This window comes from Accipiter gentilis, chromosome 5 (genome assembly GCF_929443795.1).
Source record: "Accipiter gentilis chromosome 5, bAccGen1.1, whole genome shotgun sequence".
Classification (NCBI taxonomy): Eukaryota; Metazoa; Chordata; class Aves; order Accipitriformes; family Accipitridae; genus Astur; species Astur gentilis.
In genome coordinates this window covers 1924974-1946896 of record NC_064884.1, presented here as the reverse complement: position 1 = coordinate 1946896, position 21923 = coordinate 1924974, and the positions used below count along the sequence as shown (strand labels likewise).

Sequence of the window (21923 nt, the reverse complement as noted above, 5' to 3'; positions counted from 1 at the left end):
GTGCTACAGCTGCCTTTCGAGCCCGGGACCATCACACACGACCCCATGGTTCGTACTCCTCCTGCAGGAGTGGACCACCAACAATGTAACAACCGTTGCCATGAAATGCCGAGGGATGGACAACCAGCACGGGCCCCTCGGTCTGCGCAACGGCAAAATCCGGCCAGACCAGGGACTGACCACTCCAAGATGTTGCCCAAACAAAATGGGGCCATCAAGCACCCTGTGCTAGGCAGCGTCTCCCGGCCGCTTGCCGTGCACCCTTTTTCTCCAGGTTTTCGCCCTGAGACAGGGAAAGCGATAAAACCGAAACTAAGAGTGTTATACCTACTGTGTAACCACCTGTCAGTAAATTTATGAACAATTAGGAAATGAGAGTGCTTCCCAGGGAGCTATTTGTGCGCACGCTAAAACATTCTTTCTGTTCAGAAGTATAATGGGGAAACAACTTCTCTGGTCCTCCCCCCCTCTTCCCCATTCTTGCTTTTTTCAGTAATTAATTGGCTGCCACCGCGCTTCCATTCCCTCGGCTCCCAGTTCCCGCGGTACATCCCGACGCCTCTGCTCCCGCCGGCTCCTTTTTGCCGATTTCAAGAAGCCTCGAGAACAGGAGCCCAAGGATGCTCTCTGGGCACTCCCCGTCCTGTCCCATCCCATCCCATCCCTTGCCTCCTCTGTGCTCCCATCCAGATTTCAGGTTAGCACATCATACCGGCTGCTCTAAGGACAGCGGCTGTTCCCACCTGGGCAGTGAGTGCTGTTTTCTTCCTGCCAGTCAGAAGAACTGACTCTTTCCAGACCTTCCCCCTCTGCGTGCCCGCACTCCTTCATTACTCTTTCATTTTTCCCCTTTGCCACCTTATGCTCTTTCGATGCTCCGTGCTTTTCTGCGTGTCCACATGTTTCCTTCTCTCTTCCCTTTGTTCTACAAGTCTCTGGGCTTTTCATCTCATCCTTTTGTTTGTTTGTTTGTTTTGTATTCTCCCTCTGCTTGCTTCCATCTTCAATCTTTGCTATTCCTTCCAGATTTTCTCTGGGGTCCCTTTGGCTTTGAATCTGCCACGACATCGCCACCAGTTGCTGCTGCACCTCCCTCGTTTAGCTGTCTTGGCTCTCTCGCCCTTCCCTCTGTTTCTTCGGGGAGGGAGGAAGGTATGGTGAGGTGGTTGCTCCTTTCGAGCCTTTTCCCATCCCAGGACACCGGTGTACGTCACTTGTCACGGGCACTCCTTTCCATCCACGGGAGCACCGCGCTCTGTGCTAGGCGAGACGCACGGCCGTCAACCACCGCCTTCGGCAAGATGGGCATCACTCTCCAAAACCTGACGTGCTCTTCGGGGAGACCAGGCAACAGCACCGGGGCAGCAGCGCTTCTTCCCAGCGAGCCACCTCACGAGTCCAGCACCCACCCGATTCCCAGCCGCAACCTCGACCCACGCCGCCCCGGTCCGGCCGAGGCGCGGTGGGCCACCTAATCCCCACGTCCTCTGGGACCGGCCGTGCTCCTCACCGAGACGAGACGCACCAAGCAGCGGTGCTGATGCAAAGCAAGCCCCAGCGGAGTGACGCTTAGGGATTGCTGGAGGTTTTGACCGCTTGCCTATGCTTTCGCTACACAAAGCGGCAGCTTTCAAAGGCCCCCTGCCTGGGAACGAAAAAAAAGCTTGGTCCTCCCCAGCAGCTCTCCCCGACTCTTCCTAACGGAGCTCGGCCTGATTGATTTTGCCTGCACACTTGCTCACAGTTGTGTTTTGTCCCTCTTACACCGTCCCGCATCCAGCTAAATAAACGGCTCTGCCTGCGCCGGGCCCCTTCCCTCCCCACCCGTGCACAGGCCCCCGAAGGAGGAGGTGGGAAACATTACTTTAAACGCCACGCACGTTATGCATTTTGGGCTCTCGCTTCTGACGGGAAGATGTCTTTCCAGCCAAACTGATTTTTTTCCATTTCCTCTTAACAGCCCTTCAACTCCTTTTTCTTTCCCTGCACTCCATCCCCACCGGCTACGCGATCAACCTCCGGGAGAGTCTCCTGCTTCGATTAACCGTTTCGCCTGTCCCCACCAGGACAATGAACCCAGCGCTGCGAGGACTAGCCCGAGCCGAGCCCCTGAACAGAGCCATCGACAAAACACTCGATTAGATCCAGAGGCACGGCAAACGGAAGATGTGCTCCGATACATCACCGGCCCATTTGCCACCCCACCCGACAAACAGCTTAGATGCCAAGAGGGGAGAAATGTGCGGGAGGGACGCTCCTCTACCCCTGCCTGTGCCACCTCGGCTGGAGATCTCGGCCACCACCCCGTAATATCTGTGCCCTTGTTCCAACGATGCTAAGAGACAAGCTTGGGCAGGTACAGAGGACCTGGGATGAGCCCTCAGCCTTTTGAGACCTTGGTGTGAGGAGATGCCTTCCTCCTGGGATGCCCTCTGGCTGCTGGCAGCAGGATGGAGGGTGGTCGACCCCCTGATGCCCATAACATAATGAGCGGCTCGTACAGGATGGGCAGGTGACAAAGACTTGGGACACGGTGTGTCACCTGGCAAGACAGAGGAGTGCCCTGAGCCCCAAGAACCACCTTTGCCATCCCTGCAAACCCTCAATCCAAGATGTATGTAAAAATCTCGCCAGCATGCTACATGAAGCAATGGGAACCTCTACCAACATTTTGCGTTGGACGTTTTGCATTTTGTCAACCGCACATCGTCTCTTTTCCGCATTATCGTCTTGTTTCTTAGGTAGACAAAAAAAAAAAAAAAAACCAACCAAAAACCTGCCCGGTAAGGGGCAAGTATCCCAAGTGCAGATGACGCTCCCAAGCAGGAGCAGGGAGACAAGCCTGCTCCGGAGGTCACAGCCTGCCAGGCATCGCTTGCTCTCACCCCTTCCCTTCTCCGGGCTGCTTTTGTACACCGCACGCATGCCCCTCATGCTAAACTCCCCAGCGTCTAAATGCTAAGCACTTAACAGAGAAGCACTTTCTACATTTAGAGCCTATTATCGGGTCTTTCCTACAACAACCAAAGAAGGCTAAGCCGCTCTCCTTGGCTTGCCATGCGCCATACGGCCTCCTAGTAAGCTTGTAATAAGTATCGTGGTCTTAGCTACTGCCTGGATATCAAAGGTATTGCGACGAAAGCGAGCTGAACCGCAACTGTTGTGAAATCTGTGGCGCGGAGGGGAGCCCAGAGCCCAGTTGGCATTGGGGAAAAAGAGCTCAACGGGGCCAGCATGGGGCGGGGGGTGGGGGTTGCCCTTACAGAGACTTGAGGAGCCAATTGTTGTCAGGAAGAAGGATAAAATAAAGACTTGGTTGGCTTTTGAGATGCTTACTGCAGAGCTATGCCTGCCCCGGTGCCGCTTTGAGAGGCGGCGGACGTGACGAGGGACACAGGACCGGCTCCAGCAGAGCATCCTTAGGTGCGTTCGGAGAACCGACCGCAGGACCGCAACCTCGCTACCACGAGCGAAGGCCACGGTCCTTTGAAAGCCGCCCTGGCTGCCGGCGTGAGGAAAGCGGCGAACGCCAAGACGGGAAAATGGATTGCGCTGACCGGAAGCTAACGGTAACGATGCCGACAGCCAGGAGAGGTTTTAATGAAAAATCTATGGCAAGTAGGATTAAGGCAGCACAGAGGAGGGTTCTCTAAATAAATCAGAAACAGAGGAATACCAAAGACCGCTATGGAAGGGATGGCCAGTATCAACATTCCCCGCCAGACAGGGTGCCGCGTGGATCCTGAAGTGATGCCATGCTACGCTATGGCACGTATGCCCTCCTCTCTACAGCTGCTGCTACGAGGAGGACAACAGGCTTCCTCTTTCCCCGGGCGCTGACTGCAAAAGCCACGGCCTCAACCAAAACACAGACTCCCAGCCCCACTTTTCAGACCGAAAGGCAGCCCCTGTCCCAAAAATGGCCCACGCCACGGAGGCACGGCTGCGTCCTGCCTATGGTCTACCACGCTCCTCGCACCGAAACCGTTTTGCGGCATGACGCGGGAAGGTCTGCCGGCTCATCCCTGCGGGTTCGCGCCTCCCGGGAGCAGAGGTGGGTTTCACGGTGGGTCACATCCAGAGGCAGGAGCGCTCACCCAAAGTCCGGCCCTACGGCACCCTCCGCTCAAGCTGTTTACGACAAGAGGAGGATGAGGCAGCTCATCTTCTCTTTATGCGAGTTGAAATGCCGGTTCTCTCCGCATTCCTAACTCTCCCCAAAACGCACCGGCATGCCGTAAGCACTCGCGCACATCCCCGAAAGCATCCGTCCTGCTGTCACGAGGCGGCCCCCAAAAAAAAAGAGGAAAAGGGAGGCAAAAATCCCCTCCTGGCTTCCCGGCGCCTACGCTCTTATAAACCCTTGTGAACGGCTGTGGCGATGAACCAATCCCAGAGACACATTAATAATGACACAAAGAGACGCATTTACTGTTGACTGCGACTCCCCGGCAGATTTATTGCCGGGTTGCTAGGAGGGAAGGCCAGGCCCCGCAGTAGCACAATTAAAACCCGACTGAACACGGGGGCAAAGAATCAATACCCCATCCGGCCACCTTTTCATTCTGCAAAATACAAATATAAATTAATTGACCTGAACGCGGTCGCTAACCCATCATCACTACCTGCTCGCCGGCCGGCACGGGCCAAGCGTGCCGCCAGGTCGCACGCAGCCATCATCCGCAGTCCTCCTGCCGCCGCTGCCGGGACAGCTGCCTCCTCGACAAAGGAGGGCCCCAAACCTCGCTTCCGAGGCCGTAATTCAGGCCAGGGGAGCTCCACCAGAAACACGGCATCGCTCCTTCCCTGCAAAGCACGTGCTCTGCTGGTGTGCGTGGCCAGGACTGAACGCATCTATGGAAAACCGCTCCATTCCTCCCAGCGGCTGTGGGGTACTGGCCCTCGCAGAAAGCCGGCTCTTCCCCAGCACGCGAGCACGGAGACTACCAGCCCGCAGCTACGCCGACGGTACCGCTGGGCGATGCCGCTCGGCCTGAGCCACCGGAGAGCACGTTTTAGCTTCCAAAGAACTCATTAGAGCTAACTGGGGACAGCGCGTGGAAGGATTTGCTTCTCCAGCCCCCGCCATCAACAAGACAGCAAAGCGGCACCTACAGATGGATTTTCTTGGCAGACCAACTCAGGCAAACCGTGTGGCTTGAGCTGAATGCGTGGAAAGAGAAAGACAGAAACCGCTTGACCTAGGCCTGGGTAACCACATATCGCCAGCTCCTCTCAGGCTTCCCTTCGGCTGCAGAGAAGCAATGCTGCTGAGAACCGCGGTCACTGCTGCGGTGGGCGCGATCCAACGGGACTTGCTTGCACCAGAGAAAAACTTTTCCCAGCACAGTTAGCAATGCCTCACCACCAGGCAGTCGCTCTGGATGCAAACTCTCTCTCTCCTTCACCCGCCCGCCCACCCGAAAAAAGGCCGAGGGGAGCGGGTGCTGAGCACCACTGCCCGTTCACCTGATTTCATGAGGCGCAAAGCACTCGGATACTTCACCGCTGTTGACCGGATGGATTAGCACGATTAGAGAGCAGACGGGATAAACCGATTAAACTTCGCAGACAGACGGCTCACACGCAACTCAAAAAGGGGGAGAGGGAGAGAACCCAGTGAAGTGGGATGCAGGGGACACTCCCGGCCAACCTCCGCTCCCCTCTTCCCGAGGCGAGCGCTCCCCTCTCCGACGTAGCCCGGTGCACGCGGTGCGGGGCCCCCCGATGCGCTCCTGCCAAGACCGGGCGGGAGAACCACTCAGATGGGTGGCCGCGATCAAACCCTGCCTCCTCCGAATGAGAAGGATACATAAATACCCACATGTCTGTGTTGGGGGCTTCGCAGAGACACGTTGAGGCCGAGAAATTTTTCAGATTTCCTCATTGCAAAATCAATACCCATCAGCTGTTCGAAATTAAAGGAAAGATTAGGTCCTGGTTTTATACACGCTTTATTGTATTCCGAGAGCTTTCGACTCAGCCCGATAAATCTTCCTTAAGAGGATTAGGAAACTTTCATTATCTTTATCTAACCTGAACTAACACTAACTCTGAAAAATTAATCTAGAGACCGGACAAAAGCCGGTAGCCGGCACAAAGCCGCAAGGATCCGGAGGCGGCGTCCACCGGGGTGCTATGGCACCTCCCATCTGCCGGCACCCGGATCCCCCCGTCGGAGCGGCCTCAGGAACGCTGCTGGGCAACCCAACAGCGTCCACTATGCCGACACGCTCAGCTACGAAGCCCTGCACCAAAAGCCCTTTGCGGCCCCACAGCGACTTCGACACGCTCGCGCGATCTGCCCGCTCACCCAAAACCGTGGAGCCTCACGCCATTGGAGTCCGCTCCGCCACCGCGGCCGGCAGCGCTTTGCTTTTGGCTCTCCCGAAGCATCTTCGGACGCGTGCCCCAGCGCCTTACCAACAGCTGCCCGATGCAGCGAGCCGAGCGACGCGGGCCCAAGCGGTGGAGACAGGTCAAATTGACAGTGGGGCCAGGCAAGGGGGGAGGAGGAAGAGCACGTCGGCCCCGGTTTCAGTTCTCGGGTGTCCTCTGCCCCACGTGATGACCATGCAACACAGTGAGGCTGAGACGATGCCAGTCTGTCTCCTTCCTGGCACGGCGGGCGCTTGCCTACGCCCCTGTTCCCGTGCCGCTCAATCCCTGAAGCAACGGATGTTGGTTGGATCCCTCCGTCTCCATCACCGAGAGGGCTTCCGAACCCTTCGCAAGTCCAGACAGCATTCCGTATCGTTCAGCAATAGCGCGAGGCACGGTAAGACCTACCTTGCACAATGAGATGGACGCGCGAAGTCTTGGGGTGATTGTCTGTCTGCACGGAGCAGGTGTAGGGGCCCTCGTCGTAGACGTCCACGTTGTGTATCTTGATGCTGTACTGGGTCTTGGTGTTGGAGAGGATGACCACGCGGTTGTCTATAGACCACTTGTCATTGCCGGCATACAGGATGGTGCTGCGGTTCAACCAGGCTACCCGCGTGACCCGGTCGTCCACGGTACACCTGCAAAGGAAGAGTCAGAGGGTCACAAAGCTGGAACAGAACGCACGGCGAGCATCCCAGCTCCTCAAGGGGGACACGAGCGGGATGGGAGCTGCGGCGCCAGCTCCCTGTCACGCACAGGTGAACCACGGGCACGGAGGTGGCACGTGCCATGGCTGACCTACCCTGCTGCCATGTCCCGCGTCCCCCCCCATCACCTGAGATCTCACAGAAACGGCGGGTTTGCCACAAAAAAAACCCCACCTTTTTCTTTTACACGGAGCTGGGGAACCGCAGATGAAAATCCCGTTACGTTTGACGTCCGCAAGCCACGCAGACTTTCCGTACCCCCTCCTCCTCTTACCAACCTCCGCTGCCGTCCCCACCTCGCCCTTGCTGCTCACTGAGGATATCGGACGAAGCTGTAAAATTTGCTGAGGGTTTGGCTTGTCGGCACAGCCCTCGAGCCATCCCCAGAGTGATATACACACCCACTGCCAGGGCAGAGGGGCTGCGGCATGGGTGCGGGGAGAGGGGAAGAAGAGAAACAGCCGGAGACGGCAAAGCCAGCGCGTGGGGAAGAGAAGGGAACATTTGGACAAGCGGCCGTAAATCCTACCAGCGCCTTGAAAACACAACGCGGCCGTTTCCATTATTTATTTCCTGGCCAGCTCCCACCCTCCCCGCTCCAAGACGCGCGGGGGCTCGGCAGCTCTGGTCCGCGGCGCTGACTTACGCTCAGCAAAGAACAGAAGCGGGGGGGGTGGGGGGTGGAATTAAAATGTTCCTGGAGAACATGCCTTTTTCATTCCGTTCGATAGATTTTTCTTGATCTATTTACAAAAGCGCCAAGCATTCGGCTAAATTAAGAGCCCAGCGTTTCTCAGGAGCTTCACCTTTCCCACCCAAGGACCAGGGCAGGGGAGCTTTCTCTCAGCACAAAAGCAAACTGGGAGAACTGGGCTAGGCACGAGCTCATGCCGGCAGTGGCAGTGCCGCCACAGCTTGGTGCAGCCGAGACCTTAGGAAAAGGCACGTACAGTCAATCGGGAAGCTCGTCGTGCAAGTCCCTCTCCGCACGCCTGTAAATTCAGAGACAGGCTGGCGGGCTGTCCCCGTCCTCGTCCCCGGCATGGCGCTCTCCTGCAGAGGCTTTGGGGGTGTTATATGCCTCCCTTGCTGGGATCACAGAGCGTCACCTCGATCGAGATTATTAATCGGGCTGAGGGAAGGGGCGATACTCGGCGTGTCTGAGGGTCCCCCCAGGCGCTCGGTTCAGAGGAACGAGCCATATATCCTCCCGCAAACGAGTAATTTTCCCCTTGCAGGAGCCGTACGTCTCCGCCAGTCACATCCATACGGATGCCGGGAAAGACGGAGGGCCCGCCACGGCACTGCCGGCGCGCCAGGAGCTCGCCCGGGTGTCGGACGCGCCCCGGCACCGGACCGAGGTGGCCTCGTGCCTGCGGATGGCGACATCCTTGTTGGGAAGGCGAGCCCTCCCTTTGCTCAAATTAACCAGGGGAAAGCTAAGCGCGGCCGAGTTAAGTTCGGCCCTGGGGGATTCCAGTCTAGTGGACTATTACTGCTGTCTCACTTCATTATAATGAATAATAAAGAGATACTTACGCACGGCTTCTGTAAATTATTCATTGCGTGCACTGAAAAATCAGGGCAGCAATATGTAAAACAGACAACTTGCATGTCTGCACTCATACAAATATCCAGACTACAGCCCTGCGAGGTACTCTTGGGTCCCCTCATTAGGGGTGAAGAACAAGGACTAGGGTTCGAAGCGACAGGGAGGAGGAGCTCGTGCCATCACTGGGCACGTGCGACCGCCGCTGCCTGGCTTCAGCTGGCGGGTACCGGCTGCACTTCCCGGGGAGATTTGGGGTCAGCCCGGGGACCCCCACGGACCAGGGTCGCTCGTTCTGCATTTAACGGCTCGCATTTACGGCTCAGAGCCGCGCCTGCAGGAGCATGCAGGGACACCCGTAACACAGGCAGATACGCTTACGCAAGGAAGGGCAAGGACAGCACCACCGTCCCTTGCCCGTAGCACGTGGTGACCGGGACCCCCCTTGAAACTGCTCAGGGCAAACAGGCGCGAGCAACTTGGAGACTCCTGCTCCTAACAAACTCAGGCCGAGAGCAAGGAGGCAAAGGCTCCTTCTCCCCATCCCTTGAGCTTGCTCTTCAGTTCCTGCCACTCCGTAGCCCATTTGGGACCAAGTCCCTTCAGCTCCGCTTGCTTCCCATCGTGGTCCTCTCCACCCGAGCCCGAGCCGTCCCCTGCAGCTGCAGGCGGGGAGGGAACAGACGAACTGCCCCCCTTCAAAAAAAACCAGCCAGCCCTCCCACGCCTCGTGCCAGAGCAACCGTCGGCAGAAAAGCCACCGTCCCACCAGCTGCCACGGAGAGCGCGGCGTTTCTGGGGGCACCTTCTCACCCGACCTCGCCTTCCCACCGCGAGTTTTCCCGTGCCCTGGGAACGGGCCCTTCAAAGGCAAATACCGACCGACACCCCAACGTGAGGAGCACCCCGCCAGCTTCTTTACCTGGGTTGGAAAGCGATCTCCGTTAGCCACTAAGCCACCAGCGCTCCCTCATCTGCCGGGCTGTCTTTGCTACCTATTTCCAATTGACCAGGATTATGATAATGTCTGCAGTAAGCAAACAGGTAAAGAGACTTCTCGAAGTGTTTAGATAAAGCAGACAAGCTCTGACAAAGCTGGATAATAAAGCGGGCCAGGAGGTTTTCCCTTGAAGGGATCTAATTAAGAACAAAGACAAACCCCCATTAACAGTCTCCTGAAGGCACCGTATCCATCTCCAGAAGAAACCCTGCCTTACGAGGCCGGAAGGGACAAAAGACAATAAAGCGCCTGTCAGACAGGAGGGAAATAAAACCGTCCTGGCTCCATGGTTCACCTGGAGAAAACCCGCCAGCGAGGCAGGGGGAACGTCTCAGGACTGATACCGTCTGCCCAAACCCGAGCCCCCAGCACCCTCCTGGTCCCGGCTCCCCCACGTAGCCCTCCTTTGTGCGACGCAGCCCAGCCCATCTGCTCCCGAGCCTCCGCATCCCACTTAGACCCCCGCTGCCTTCGAGCAGAGATTTTGCGCCATCCGCAGCCCTTCGGCTGCCTCCCGCCACGACCGCTCTCCGCCAGAGCGGCTTGCTGAGGAGCCTCGGATGCCGGGCTTTGCCCGAGCTCCGTCGCCACCGGTGCTCACAATGATACATGTGGCCTCTCGAAGGCGCTGTCTCTTGAGATGCGTATCGATCCCCTTGCTCCGCGGGGGGGGACAAGAGCTGCCGTAGAGTTGCCAGCACTCTGCCGGAGACGAGGGCGATGAACCCAAACACGGCAGCGTGAGAAGATGCACGAGGGAAGGAGTTGGGGGCAGCGGCGCTGTGCCGCTTCCCCTCTAATTGCCCCTATTTCTCATCCTTAAATGCTAATTTTGAAGTTTGCCGAGGAATTATTTCACTTAGTGTCAACAATACAGATAACTCCGCATACACTAGCTCTTTGTGTTCGGCGGCACAAAGTGACCGTCTCCCTCCTCCTGGACCTATTAGGGGAGACCCCTGCATCGCTCCCGCGGCAGGGTCCTGCCTGGCCCCGTTGACGACACTGACAGCGCTCCTCCTACGCGTGGGACGTGACATACGACCCTCTGCCTTCGTCCCCTGCCTTTCCCGGTCCACGTCACACACCTTTCCTGGGGCTGCCTTCAACATCTGCCCCATGGCGAGGGAAATGCCGTGTCCAGGGTCAGCACAAGTTTTCCGGCACGACTTCAGAGGGATAAATGGCACGCAAAGACTTGGAGGAATAAAGCCAGCCGCGCAAAGCCCTCTCCGTGGGCGCAATGGATCCCGAGGGATGGGATGCTCAGGACCCTGAAACGTTGCTGCACACCCCAAGTGGTCCAGGCGAGGGGTTCACACCCGCAGGGCCAGGACTGCCGGTCCCCAGCGGAGCCGAGAGGCTCGGGGCAGATACTTGTCTTTGATCAACCCCAAACCCTCCCGCTTCCTTACGGAAACCAACGGCGCTCTACTTTTACATGCTTCTGTGGCCCTTCAACCGCAAACCACTTTTCTCTCCTGTAGGCAGCGTGTCTCGTTGAAATGACAAATGGAGAGGCTGAAACCGGTCACGAACAGGCTGGCTGACCTGGTTTTTGGTGGCTAAAATAGCTCACCTGGATCGGGAGCAAAGTCCCTTGACAGAGACGGGGCGGTGCTTCACCCTGGGAAGTTTCCAACCGAAAGCACGTGTCATGGGGGCAGAGCAAACACCCCGGCACCCTTTTCTTTGAGAAGAAATTGTTCATTACGTTCGCAGGGGGCTCCTCATGGGGATTTCTCCTGCGCGCCCGGTCCTCGCCCCAGCTACAAAGTTAACGGGCTCCGAACGCCTTTTATTCCAGGCGGCCGGAGCAAAGGCAGAGGAGATTTATTTGTAATCGTCGGAGACAAACACGCTTCCTCACAAGTAAACACAAAAGAACAGAACCTGGCGGGGTTCCCACTTCGTTAAAGATGCAAATTAGAAGCAGGCCATCAAAACGCGGCGGCTCCTCTAATCCTCTCCCAACAATGTAAACCGTCACATTAGCCGCGGGTACAATGGCATCTGCGGCGCGTGACGGCGGGTCTCGCACAATGGCTCCCCGAGGGCAGGACTGCACCGCCTGGGTTTCCGTCACTGTCATCCCTGATATTTATTCCCGGTGCAGAGGGCGGGAGGCGCTTTGTCTTCGTTCCCGATCCCTTCCGCTGGCACCCTACCTCCTCTCTGAGGCACCCACGGCACCCCTTCTCCCAACTCTCCCGTCCGGCTCGGCGCTCGGATGCGGGGTGCACGGCCCCACGGCATCCCCACACCGTCCCAGCGCCCCGAGAACTGGGGGGACCCGGGATGGGCCGTCTGGCATCGCCCAGCACGACCACCTCCCTCCCATTCAGCCCTTGCCACCCGCTTGGCGAGTCCCGACCCGTCGCTGCAGCCCGTGTCCCCTGTGGTCAAACAAAGAGCGTGGGACGTGTGGGGAGCTCGGCCAGCCTAAACTGTTCTCCTTTTCCCCGTAAGCTCTCTCCCTCCACACCATACACCAGTTACCCCAAACGCCTTCTGCAAAGCCACGGCACCACCGGCTCCCGCTCTCTGCGAGCTTAATTAATTGCCTGGCCCCACCGCACCGCTCCGATTCCCCAAGCGCTCCCGGTGCTGTTCAAACAAGCTCCGGACCACCGGCAAACCTTTCCCCACCGACCACCCCCTCCCCAGAGCCCTCCAAGGGCTACAGGACCGCCTGCCCTCCCCAGAGGCTCAGGGGTTCTTGGGGAGGGTTTCTCCCTGACGGTTCTCCGGCGGCAGCGGTTTGCCCACTCGCTGCTGAGCACCAGAATAGAAGCTGCTCCCCGTGAAAAATCAAAGCCCAAATAGATACGTTAGAGGTTGCTAAATATAAAATATCCATCTGCAAAGATAATAAGCCTGTGAGGGCAGGGGCTGTCGAGTTGCTCCATTTCAGAGAGTTTAATGGTGTTTTGGTCCATGACTGCAGCTCCCAGACATTAGAATGATAACAAGATGATGAGGAGGGCGGGAGCTGTCTGTGCGAGGCATCAGAAGTCGAGACATAATGCTCACCGCGCGGCCCCCGAGAGGGCCACGCCACACGAAACGCCACCAGCTGCTTTGAACCCAGCATTCGCAGGGCTTCGGGCGGCCCCTGCGACAACCGTGAGGGAGATACAAAGCTTGAGCCGGCATCAACGTGGGGAGGGGGTCTGCGCCCACCCCGTGCCCTTGAAGGGGCTCGTCCTGCACCCACACCCCGGTTCGGGATCCGTGGACCCGGGTACCACTGCGGGCGGCACGGTGCGATGCTAAGGCTGGCAGAGGCAGAGCTGCGCTGCAGACACTCAAGAGACGGATTGTGGCTCGCGAGGGGAAGGGACGTGCGGCGAGGCGAGCTGCTGCGCGGTGCCCCCACCGCCGCTAACCGCCCTCACCTTCTTCCCGAAGCCGCTCAAGGGATTTTTCAGAATTAACGCTCCGCGTGGAGCAAATCCAGAAACGGCAATCAGCTCCGTTAAAGCAAAGTAGGCTTTCCCCTTTCATTCCTAAAGCCCTTCTTTCGCTCCCCGTTGCTTTTACTTCCAGCTTGCGGGGATGCGCGCCACCCGAACGACATCCCCAGCGCAGGGAAGGGCGGCGTGACGGGGTCGGGCGCTCGCGCATGCTCTGCTCCCAGCTCCCACTTGCTTTTCCCACCACAACTCCCTCGATTCTGGCACAACAACGTGTCCGTATCCTGATGACTCGGGGTCCGCTCAGAAACCCTCTGCAGCCCTCTGGAACGTCGACGCTGCCTTCGGCGCGCTCCACATCGGGGCTCTACCCGAGCCCTTTCCTGCAGGGAGCCATCACATCCCTGCCCAGCACAAAGCTCCCTGTTGCTCTCCCTGCCCCGCGCGAGTCACAGCCGTCGCAATCTGCTCCGAAATGCATCGCCGATCAGAAAACAGCAGCAATGCTTTCTGCCCTCAGGACCACAGCAGGTTTGCAGACAGCCTCTGGCTAGAGCCTAGCAGCCCCCCCAGTTCCTCACACGGCTGCGATCCGGCCGCATCCCCGTGTCGGGATGCTCCCCCAGCGCAGCAGGGAAGGTCGCGAGGCGTCAGCCTAAGCCCCAGTGGCCGGCAGCTGTTAGCAGCTTAAAAGAAATCTTCATAAGGAAATACGAGACGGCAGCAAAAGAAATAAAGCGGGAGGCCTTTGGATAGAGCAAATCAATGGGGATGTTTATAGAGCAGGTGGCACTTAAATGCTAACATCAGAGTCAGTCGATGCCGGTGGCCACACCTGGTCTCCCGAACAGAGATGAAAATGAAGGCACCGAGCAGGGGCAGCCAGTCCAGGAAAACTGCAGACACTGGAAGAAGCGCAGCGAGGCATCTGTCCTTGCCCAAAACGGTACCTAAGCGATCGCACCCTCTCCCCAGGGTCAGGTCCCTGATGCAGCCAGGCACCGATTTCCAACTGGCTCGTGGCCACCAGGCCATCCTGCTGTTTGAAGAAGGCTGGGACGTCTTTCCAGCTCCTCTCCAGAGAGAGGCCCAACGTCTGCCAGAATTTACCATCGAGGCATCACTACCCACCCTAGGAAACATCGGCAGAGAGCTGTCTTCTCGCCAGGGAAGCCAAATTCCCCTCTACCGTACACAGGGGCTCTGCCCTACGCCCCAGCAGGGAAGAAAAGACCCACGGAGAGGCTCCCAATGACACCATTGCCACCGCGCGAGGGTGCCGATTAAGGGACACAATCCGGCAAACCGCCCCCCCCCCCCCGCTCGCGGCACGCCGGCATCAGCAGAGCTCTGCACCTCAATCGGCGCCCGTGTACGAATTCAATCAGCGCTAATCTAACACAATGCAGCACCTGCGCCCCAGCTGATTTCTAGTGTTCTTCAATCAAAAGGAAGAGAAGAAACACAGAATTTATTGCTGGCAGTGCTAGAAGACCCGAGCGGTCGAGAACCTGGAGCCCTCTGTGCCTGCGGTGGGGTTTGGGGGTTGGGTTTTTCGCCTGCTACTGCTTTGTTCTATGTTTTTTTCATCCACCTTCCCAGGCAGGGAGAGACAGAAGTAACTGTTTCGCGGTCACAGGTAGCCATGTAGTTAAGTACCGGTAATTAACGCGCGGCAAGACGAGGCTCTGACCCCTGTGACTCAGCCATCCAGATGGGACTGGCGACCGCCACCATCTCAACCCGCGAGAGAGCGGCCGCGGCTCCGGCAGCATCCCACAGTTGCAAAAGAAGAAAGGATGCTGGCTGGCAGCCCGATTAAAACACGGGCCGGGGCCTGTTCGCGGCGGAAGGAGCTCCGGTACCGCCGGAGCAAAGCGATCGTACGCCTGTCCCTGGCTTGCAAGGAGGGAAAATCGGTCTGCCACCCCAGCACAGGACAGGGCGGCAACGCAGCGAGGTGGGGGGGGCAGAAGGGCATGCTGGTGACAACCCCAAAATGGGTCCCTGGGGGAAACGGTGACACGTGGGGATCTTTCGATGGAAACCCAGCCGGATCTCCATCGCACGCGGTCCTCCCTCCAGCTGGCTACGCCACCCTCCCTGATAGGAGCAAAGCTCTTCTCCCGACCCCCCGTTAATTACCACCAAAAATATATTTGTCATGAGACGCCCGCTCCTATCTCTGCGGCTCTTAAGGGTAATGGAGAGGTTTCAGTCTTTGGAGGATAAGTCTCAGGCTCTTGGCTGCTTGCCCAGGAGGATTATTTTACATCAGGTTGAGTTCTGTAGTAATTATCTTCAAAACAGCTGGACCGCTGGATAAACTCACGGTATCTTAATGCACAATACAAGAGCAAATACAGAGAATTAAACTGCAATTTCAGACGGGCCTGACAGATAGGCAGAAAAACCACTCGCCAGCGTTTCGGAGGCCGAGGCTCCGGGCTCCTCGCGCGTCAGGGGTGGGGAGGAATTTTCTCATTTGAAATCAATTCAAACTTCCCCAGAGAGCGAGCGGAGGGGGAAAGGAGATTCCACATGAAGATGATTCACCCCCAAGCTCACAGTGGAGAAAAACGCACACCGTTTTCCTGACCCTCACAGCTGAAAAATGAAGCGGTATTTGATCCCAGCTGGAAAGCCTGGTGTTTCGCACAGCCCCAAGCCTTCCATAAAAGCCCAAACTTTCCAAGCTCTCAGCTCCACACCGCAACCCTCACTGCGGTGCCGGCGGGCAGCTGTGCAGGGAAGGGTGAGGGGAAAATCAACTCTGCACCCCTCGCTCCTGGATGTTGCTTCCAGCACCTCGCATATCCCATCCCAGAAGGATGGAGGGGCCGACGGACAAACCAGCTCCCCTGAACAACCGGCCCAGACACGAGAAAACCTCACCCCAATCAGCGAGGGGAATTAAAAGAAAAGAAAAAAAAAAACAGCTTCCCTTAGGATGGTGCTGCCACAAGACGTAGGTGCAAAAGCCTCGCGGGCGGAATGACTAACCTCTAAAAAGAGGGAAAATCTGCCAATGGAGGGCAAAGCCATATCACACGGCGACCACCATGAAGCGCTCCGGCCAAACGTGAGATCTGTAAATGACCTGGGTAAGCCATAGGCCCAAGAATATAATGCCCAATCGGCAGGAATTTCTCCAGCAATTAGGCAAAATAAAATAACCCACCAGAGGAAATCCTCCGCTCGCCGCTCCCGCGCCTCCGCTGACCTCTCTGCTTTCCACCCGCCGTTTCGCCGCTGGGACGAGGGCCGGGTGCTTCACGCAACAGGCACCAAGGAGCCAGACGACAGCCCCACGGCACCACCGGACGAAGAAGCTGTCACCGGCACAAGACGATGCCAACGGCCACCCCCGTGTGGGAGGTGGCCGAAGACCTCTCCCTCTCCCGCCGGTATCCCCTCTCCGAGCATCTCCGAGGGCCGGGTGCGCTGATCCCGGCAACCCCGCAGGGCATCCGCGCGGCCAAACGACTTCGTGCAATTAGGGGGTTTATTTGTTTGAGTTGTACGTGAATATACCAAATTACATTATCAGATCATAGTCCTGCTTCTGATTTATTCCTTCTTTGTTCTTCAAGTCTTCGTACATCTAAGCAATTAACCTCTCAAAGAGCTGGAGAACACATAATTATCCTCATTTGTCTAAACGTCACCAAGATGGCTGCCTTTCAATTAACCTTCTGGGAATGGAGGGAAGTTGGAGTGATACAGTGATCATTTCCAACTTCAGCGTAGGCGCTTTTTTTTCCCTTAAAGTAATTTAATTGAAATATTCAGATGATAAAATATAGCGAGATAACTGTTACTGCAGGTAACGGGATCAAGAGGGGGCTCGCAATCGAAAAAGAAGTCAAATGAGGTACAGTAATATTATATCAATACGTGGCACTTCCATCTAAAAATATCAAAGCACTTTGTGCTTATTAATGAAGGGAGCCTTTCGCACTCCCCTGCCGGGCTGCGGGCTAAGGCTTACGTCACTTCTAGATGTCACCGCTACCGACGGGGAAACCGAGGCAGGGGATGAGCTCTGGTGCCGGGGAGGCCGAGAGCATCTCCTCTGCGGCCGGCCCTCCTGCTCCGGGAGAAAGTGGCTCCATAACGAAGCGAGCGCAGGAGACACGGTCACGGCCGAGCTGCTTTTGCGTTTGTTTATTTTAACAATAGCCCCCGTTTTGCTGAGGTAGCGTCTGCCACGCCGAGCGAGCGAGGGATTCGTTCCCACCCGTCGCCTCGCTAATAAACATGCATCGCTTCCACCAGAAAGTACCAGGTCAAACTTTGCGCCCGCATTAAGCAAGACACCAGTGTCGTCTGGCGCGGGCGAGTAATATTTATACACGCCCCCGCACACAAATATATATAAACAAGCAAACGCCAAAGTTCATCGCATCTCCTCCCCGACAAGCGTGGCTTCTCAATTCCTCGCAGCACCACGGCCTCGCTCCCAGCATGAAATTGAGCCCTCCAAAAAGCAATTTTGGCTCTGGCACCTCGCTGAGCCCCGGCATTCGGCCTCCCGCCCCAGCGGAACAGAGCTGGCCACCGCAGGGCAAGCGCTTGCCCTCCCTGCAAACTCGGCGGCTTGGGAGAGGCTGAGACGGAGCTCCCGCGCAAAGGGAAACTAAGGCACCGAGAGATGGGGATGCCCAGGACCCGTTCCCCGCGTCCTTCCCTCCCAGCCTCACTTGCAGATCGGCGTCGGTATTTTGGCATTGGTATTGGCGGCCGCTCTGCTGATCCGTGCGGACGAGCGGGGAGGAAAGGACGTGGGGAAGCGAGACGGTCCCTGGTAGGGACACTGTAAACCCGCGTCTCTCCCGGTGCGTTCATCTGGAGAGAGGCAGCGAGGATAACGTGACAACCACCGAGTTTATTCTCGGCACAGGCTGACGGCGACATAATTAAAATGCAAGCTGGAGTCAAGGTACCTATCGATAAATCTTTGCTTTTGGCTCTTAGGCTCGACAGGAAGCCTATACCTGGCGCGGGGAGTTCAGACCGAGGGGGAGGCACGGATAAAGGCTCTGCTTTATGGACGGCCATTTTAATGTTTCATTTGAGTAATGGGCCTTGCAAATTAGCACCCCGGCGGCCTGAAATACATATTTTTCCAAGGACATGCAGGCTCCCGATCCGACAGGTGATGTGGGCAAACAGTCCCTGAGGGCAGCTGCGATCTCGGTGCTTCGCGGCTGCAGTCATATTTTATCCTAGCCGGAATGACGAAGAAGAAAGCGGAGAGCTTGGGGGGGGATTCAAAGGCTGGGGGAGGAAATGGAGCAGAAAATGACCCTGTGCGAGACCAGCGAGGGGCTGATGAGCGGCAGCAGTGGCAGGGAGCGGCCAGGCAGCCTCCGGAGGGAACCGAAGCTGCTCCGGCACGGCACGGCACGGCACGGCACATCTCGGCCTCTGCCCCTCGAGGGAGCCCAGCGGCCGCCTGAGCAGCACCGGGGCAGGTACACGGGGGCACGTCTGCCGCACGTGCCTCCCCTCGCACGATCAAAACTATGGATTTCTGGCTCTCAGCGGAGCCCGTCTGAGCATCTGGCTCTGGCCCGAATGTTCGGAAAGGCCGGAGGTGCCTTTGATGCTGCAATTTCACTGGGGAGAAGGGGTCATGGGAAAAAGCACGCCTGCAGCCCGTGGGCTAGCTGCTGCCCGACGGGGGTCCGGCTCCTCCATCGCAAACGTGGCAGGAAAGATCTAACATCCCTGCGTTAACTCGGAGAGGACCATCGGGAGAACGCTGGAGAAATATGTGCGGCTGAACACGAGGGGGAGCTCGGGCCAGAGCATGCAGGGGAGCGTGGAGCAGAAAGTGGAGCCTACCCGCTCGCCCCCTCTCCCCATCCCTCCCTTTCTGCCTCCATCTGTCTCCCTCATCTCCTTCCTTGCCCCTTTCCTTCCCCTCTACCCTCCCCACACCACCGTGCACATAATCCGCCTGGCCATCACCGCCCCGTGCCAGCACGGGTTGCGCCGCATCTCCATAAAACCATACGGAGGGAGAAGATGCTCGGGCACCAAGAGGATGCATTCGAGCTGCCCCCAGACGCTCGTAACTCTGCACGGCATCTTCCCTCCTTGCACCGACGCCGCTGCACAGAGCTGGGCGTGCGGCTGGGCACGTATGCAATCACAGAGTCGAACGTGTGCCTGCACGTTGCTCTGAACCTCTAATGATGAGCCGGACGCCTATAATTCTCCTCCTTGTTGTCCCCACAGAGAGGCACATGGTGACATCTCCCCACCGGCGCACATCCCTCTGCCCCGCTCCTCCTTGCCGGCAAAGCAGTTAAGACACGGAGACGAGCACAGCCTCTGCAGAGCCAAAACACAGCATGTTCAGGGCACGAGCCTGCCGGGCTCCCAGGAACCTGCTGCCACTTCCCCATCCCCAACCTGCCACCTTCGAGACTTTATCTGGATTTCACTTCAAGGACTACATTGGATGGATGGGCGGGCAGGCTCGAAAGCAAGCTCAGAGCCCGGAGCGGGAGTTTGCATCCTCGCTGCCGGCTCTCAGGGCTGTTAGCTCAGGTCCGAAGCATCCAGACGGCGTTTGGGAGCAGGCTGAGCCGGTGGGACCTCACCAAGACCCGAGCTCTGCCAAAGCCCCCCGCGTAGCATCGTGTCGCGTCGCAGAACCAGGAGACCAACTCCCGCTCCCGGTGGAGCACAAACCAGAGCCCCGAACGACCCCACGTCCTCAGCACGATTCGCCGCACCTCCTGGACGACTGCAGCGCGGGGAAGTTGTACTTCGGGAGCGGTCGGCTCCGCCTTGCTGCTCCCGCTCGCCCTGCCAAGTTTCAGCCATCCAGGACCTGATGCGGAGAGACAGCTATGAACTCGCCGGGAGAGGCAGGAGTTTCAGCGCAGCATATCCAGCGCTCCCGAGGCACTCCGGAGGCACGGCAGAAAGCCTGCGTGCCAGCTGCCGGTGCGCGCTTTTCCAGCCGGCAAGATGCTTCGGAGCAGCCTCTCAGAGGTACTGCGTGTGCTTCTCTCTCCACACCAAGACGCTGCTATTTTATACACCAGCATCTCCCTCCAGGCCCGCAAAGTTGGACCGCAGCTCACCAGGGCGAGTGCAACGACTTCTGCCTTCCTCTGGAGCCACAGGGCCGAGCTCTCAGCAATCTCGGCCACCCAGGGGCATCGCATTTTGTTTAGAGCAACCCAACAGCTATCAAGAGTGGCCAAAGCCAGCCCGGACAGTTCATCTGCAGTACCGTCGCCACCCTAAGGGCCCAAGTAAGGGAAGCCGAGAGCTGTTCTGGGAAATTCCTGCGGCTTTTCTACCCGTAATGCCAAAAAAGGGGGATGGTGATGCCAAGCCTTTCTGCCACCCGCCTGCGCACGCCCGTGCACGCCTACGGAGCGGAGAGATGGAGGACCGGGCCGAGGCACGCAGAAATCATTTTCTCCTGGCAAAGCCACCGACTCAAGGAGAAACATAAAACCCTCGATGAAGGGCTTGTCTAGTTTATTATAACATCGGCTTTAATTTATGCGCCTGCCTTTTATGATTGTTCTCTATCACTGTTCCCGGGGCTTATTTATAGACGGCCATTAGCAGAGAGAGCAAGCCCTGATGAGTGAGCATTTGCAGCGTCTGCCATGGGACCGGGGATATAAACCGAGACGAGGAGGAGGCGGCGGCGAGCTCTCGCATGGGGCTGCGGCGAGTCCTCTCCCCGAAAGCCGAGAAGGATAATTTGATCTCGGAGCGTGATACAACTTCATTTCACGTGGCTCTCTTCGGGCAGGCTGCAGCCTCCTTCACGTGCACTTTGCTAAATTCCCTAGCCCTGAACAAACTCGGTGCTACGCCGCTGCAGCTGGAACGGCGGGGAGGCAGAGAGCTTCGGATCCGACCATCCACACCTAGCACAAAGAGGCTAGGGACGCAGGGAAAGGTCTCTCGACGGCGCAAGAGGAGAGCTGCCAGGGCAAGGAGGGGGAAGGCAACCTCAACCGCACGCCGTCCAAGCGGCACATCGACACCGGCACTCATCCCTGCCCGAGCATCCCTGCCCAAGCATCCCTGCCCGAGCATCCCTGCCCCGTGCCCGTCTCATCCCCTTCCACCTCAAAGCAAAACGCCTCAAGGGCCGCGCAGACACCCTGTCACACGCAGGGGACAGGGGATACCCAAAACTTGACACCACAAAATTATGCCCATTTACAAACACCGCTCTGCAAAATCCAGCGCAACCCAGACAGGCGATCCTATGCTGGTAATTAAATCCGCACCCACCGAAATGATGGGTTCGTTACAGGCGCGGACAGGGTCCAGCCCAGCCTCAAAATACACTGACGTGCAGGGAAGAATATATTGGTTAAAAACACAGCTAAGCGGGTAGGTGGGTCCGTTGGCAGATGGAGATGGTGTAAAATGAATTTGTATGATCAAAGCCTTCCCATACAGTTCGCAGGTAATTTGTGACGAGAACAAAAGCTTTAAATTCATCCACTAAATTATTCACTACAAATCGTCCTCTCGGCTCCCGCGTTTGTGTCCTTCAAGCTGTTCTAGGCGGTGATTACGTCCCCCCGGTGCAGGGGGAGGCCTCGGGGAAGCGGCCGCGGGAAAGACGGAGCTGCCGATCCGACACCGGTGGTTTGATTTACAGAGAGAACTGGGAAGAGGAGACAGCCGCCCTCAGGAAAAAAGAAACTATAAGCTCTAACTATCCCATCAAGGGAGGTTTCTGGGTTCTTGATGTGTGAGGTTGTTTTTTTTCTTTCTTTCTTTTTCCACAACAAGCTCCTACTGCAGGCAGAATAGATGATGCTAAATTATTTTGGAATATGCTGAGAATGCCCTGCTTGGCCAACCAG

General features: G+C 57.4%; 1 protein-coding gene across 6 annotated transcripts in view; it reads right to left on the bottom strand.

Annotated features, from left to right (window-relative positions):
• OPCML (opioid binding protein/cell adhesion molecule like) overlaps window positions 1-21923 on the bottom strand; it is a 345511-nt gene that overhangs the window by 6572 nt on the left and 317016 nt on the right. For all 6 annotated transcript variants that reach the window (XM_049801178.1, XM_049801179.1, XM_049801180.1 and 3 more), the window contains one exon: window positions 6790-7022. In XM_049801178.1, coding sequence (XP_049657135.1) covers window positions 6790-7022 — 233 coding nt within the window. The remainder of the gene's footprint in view (window positions 1-6789; window positions 7023-21923) is intronic.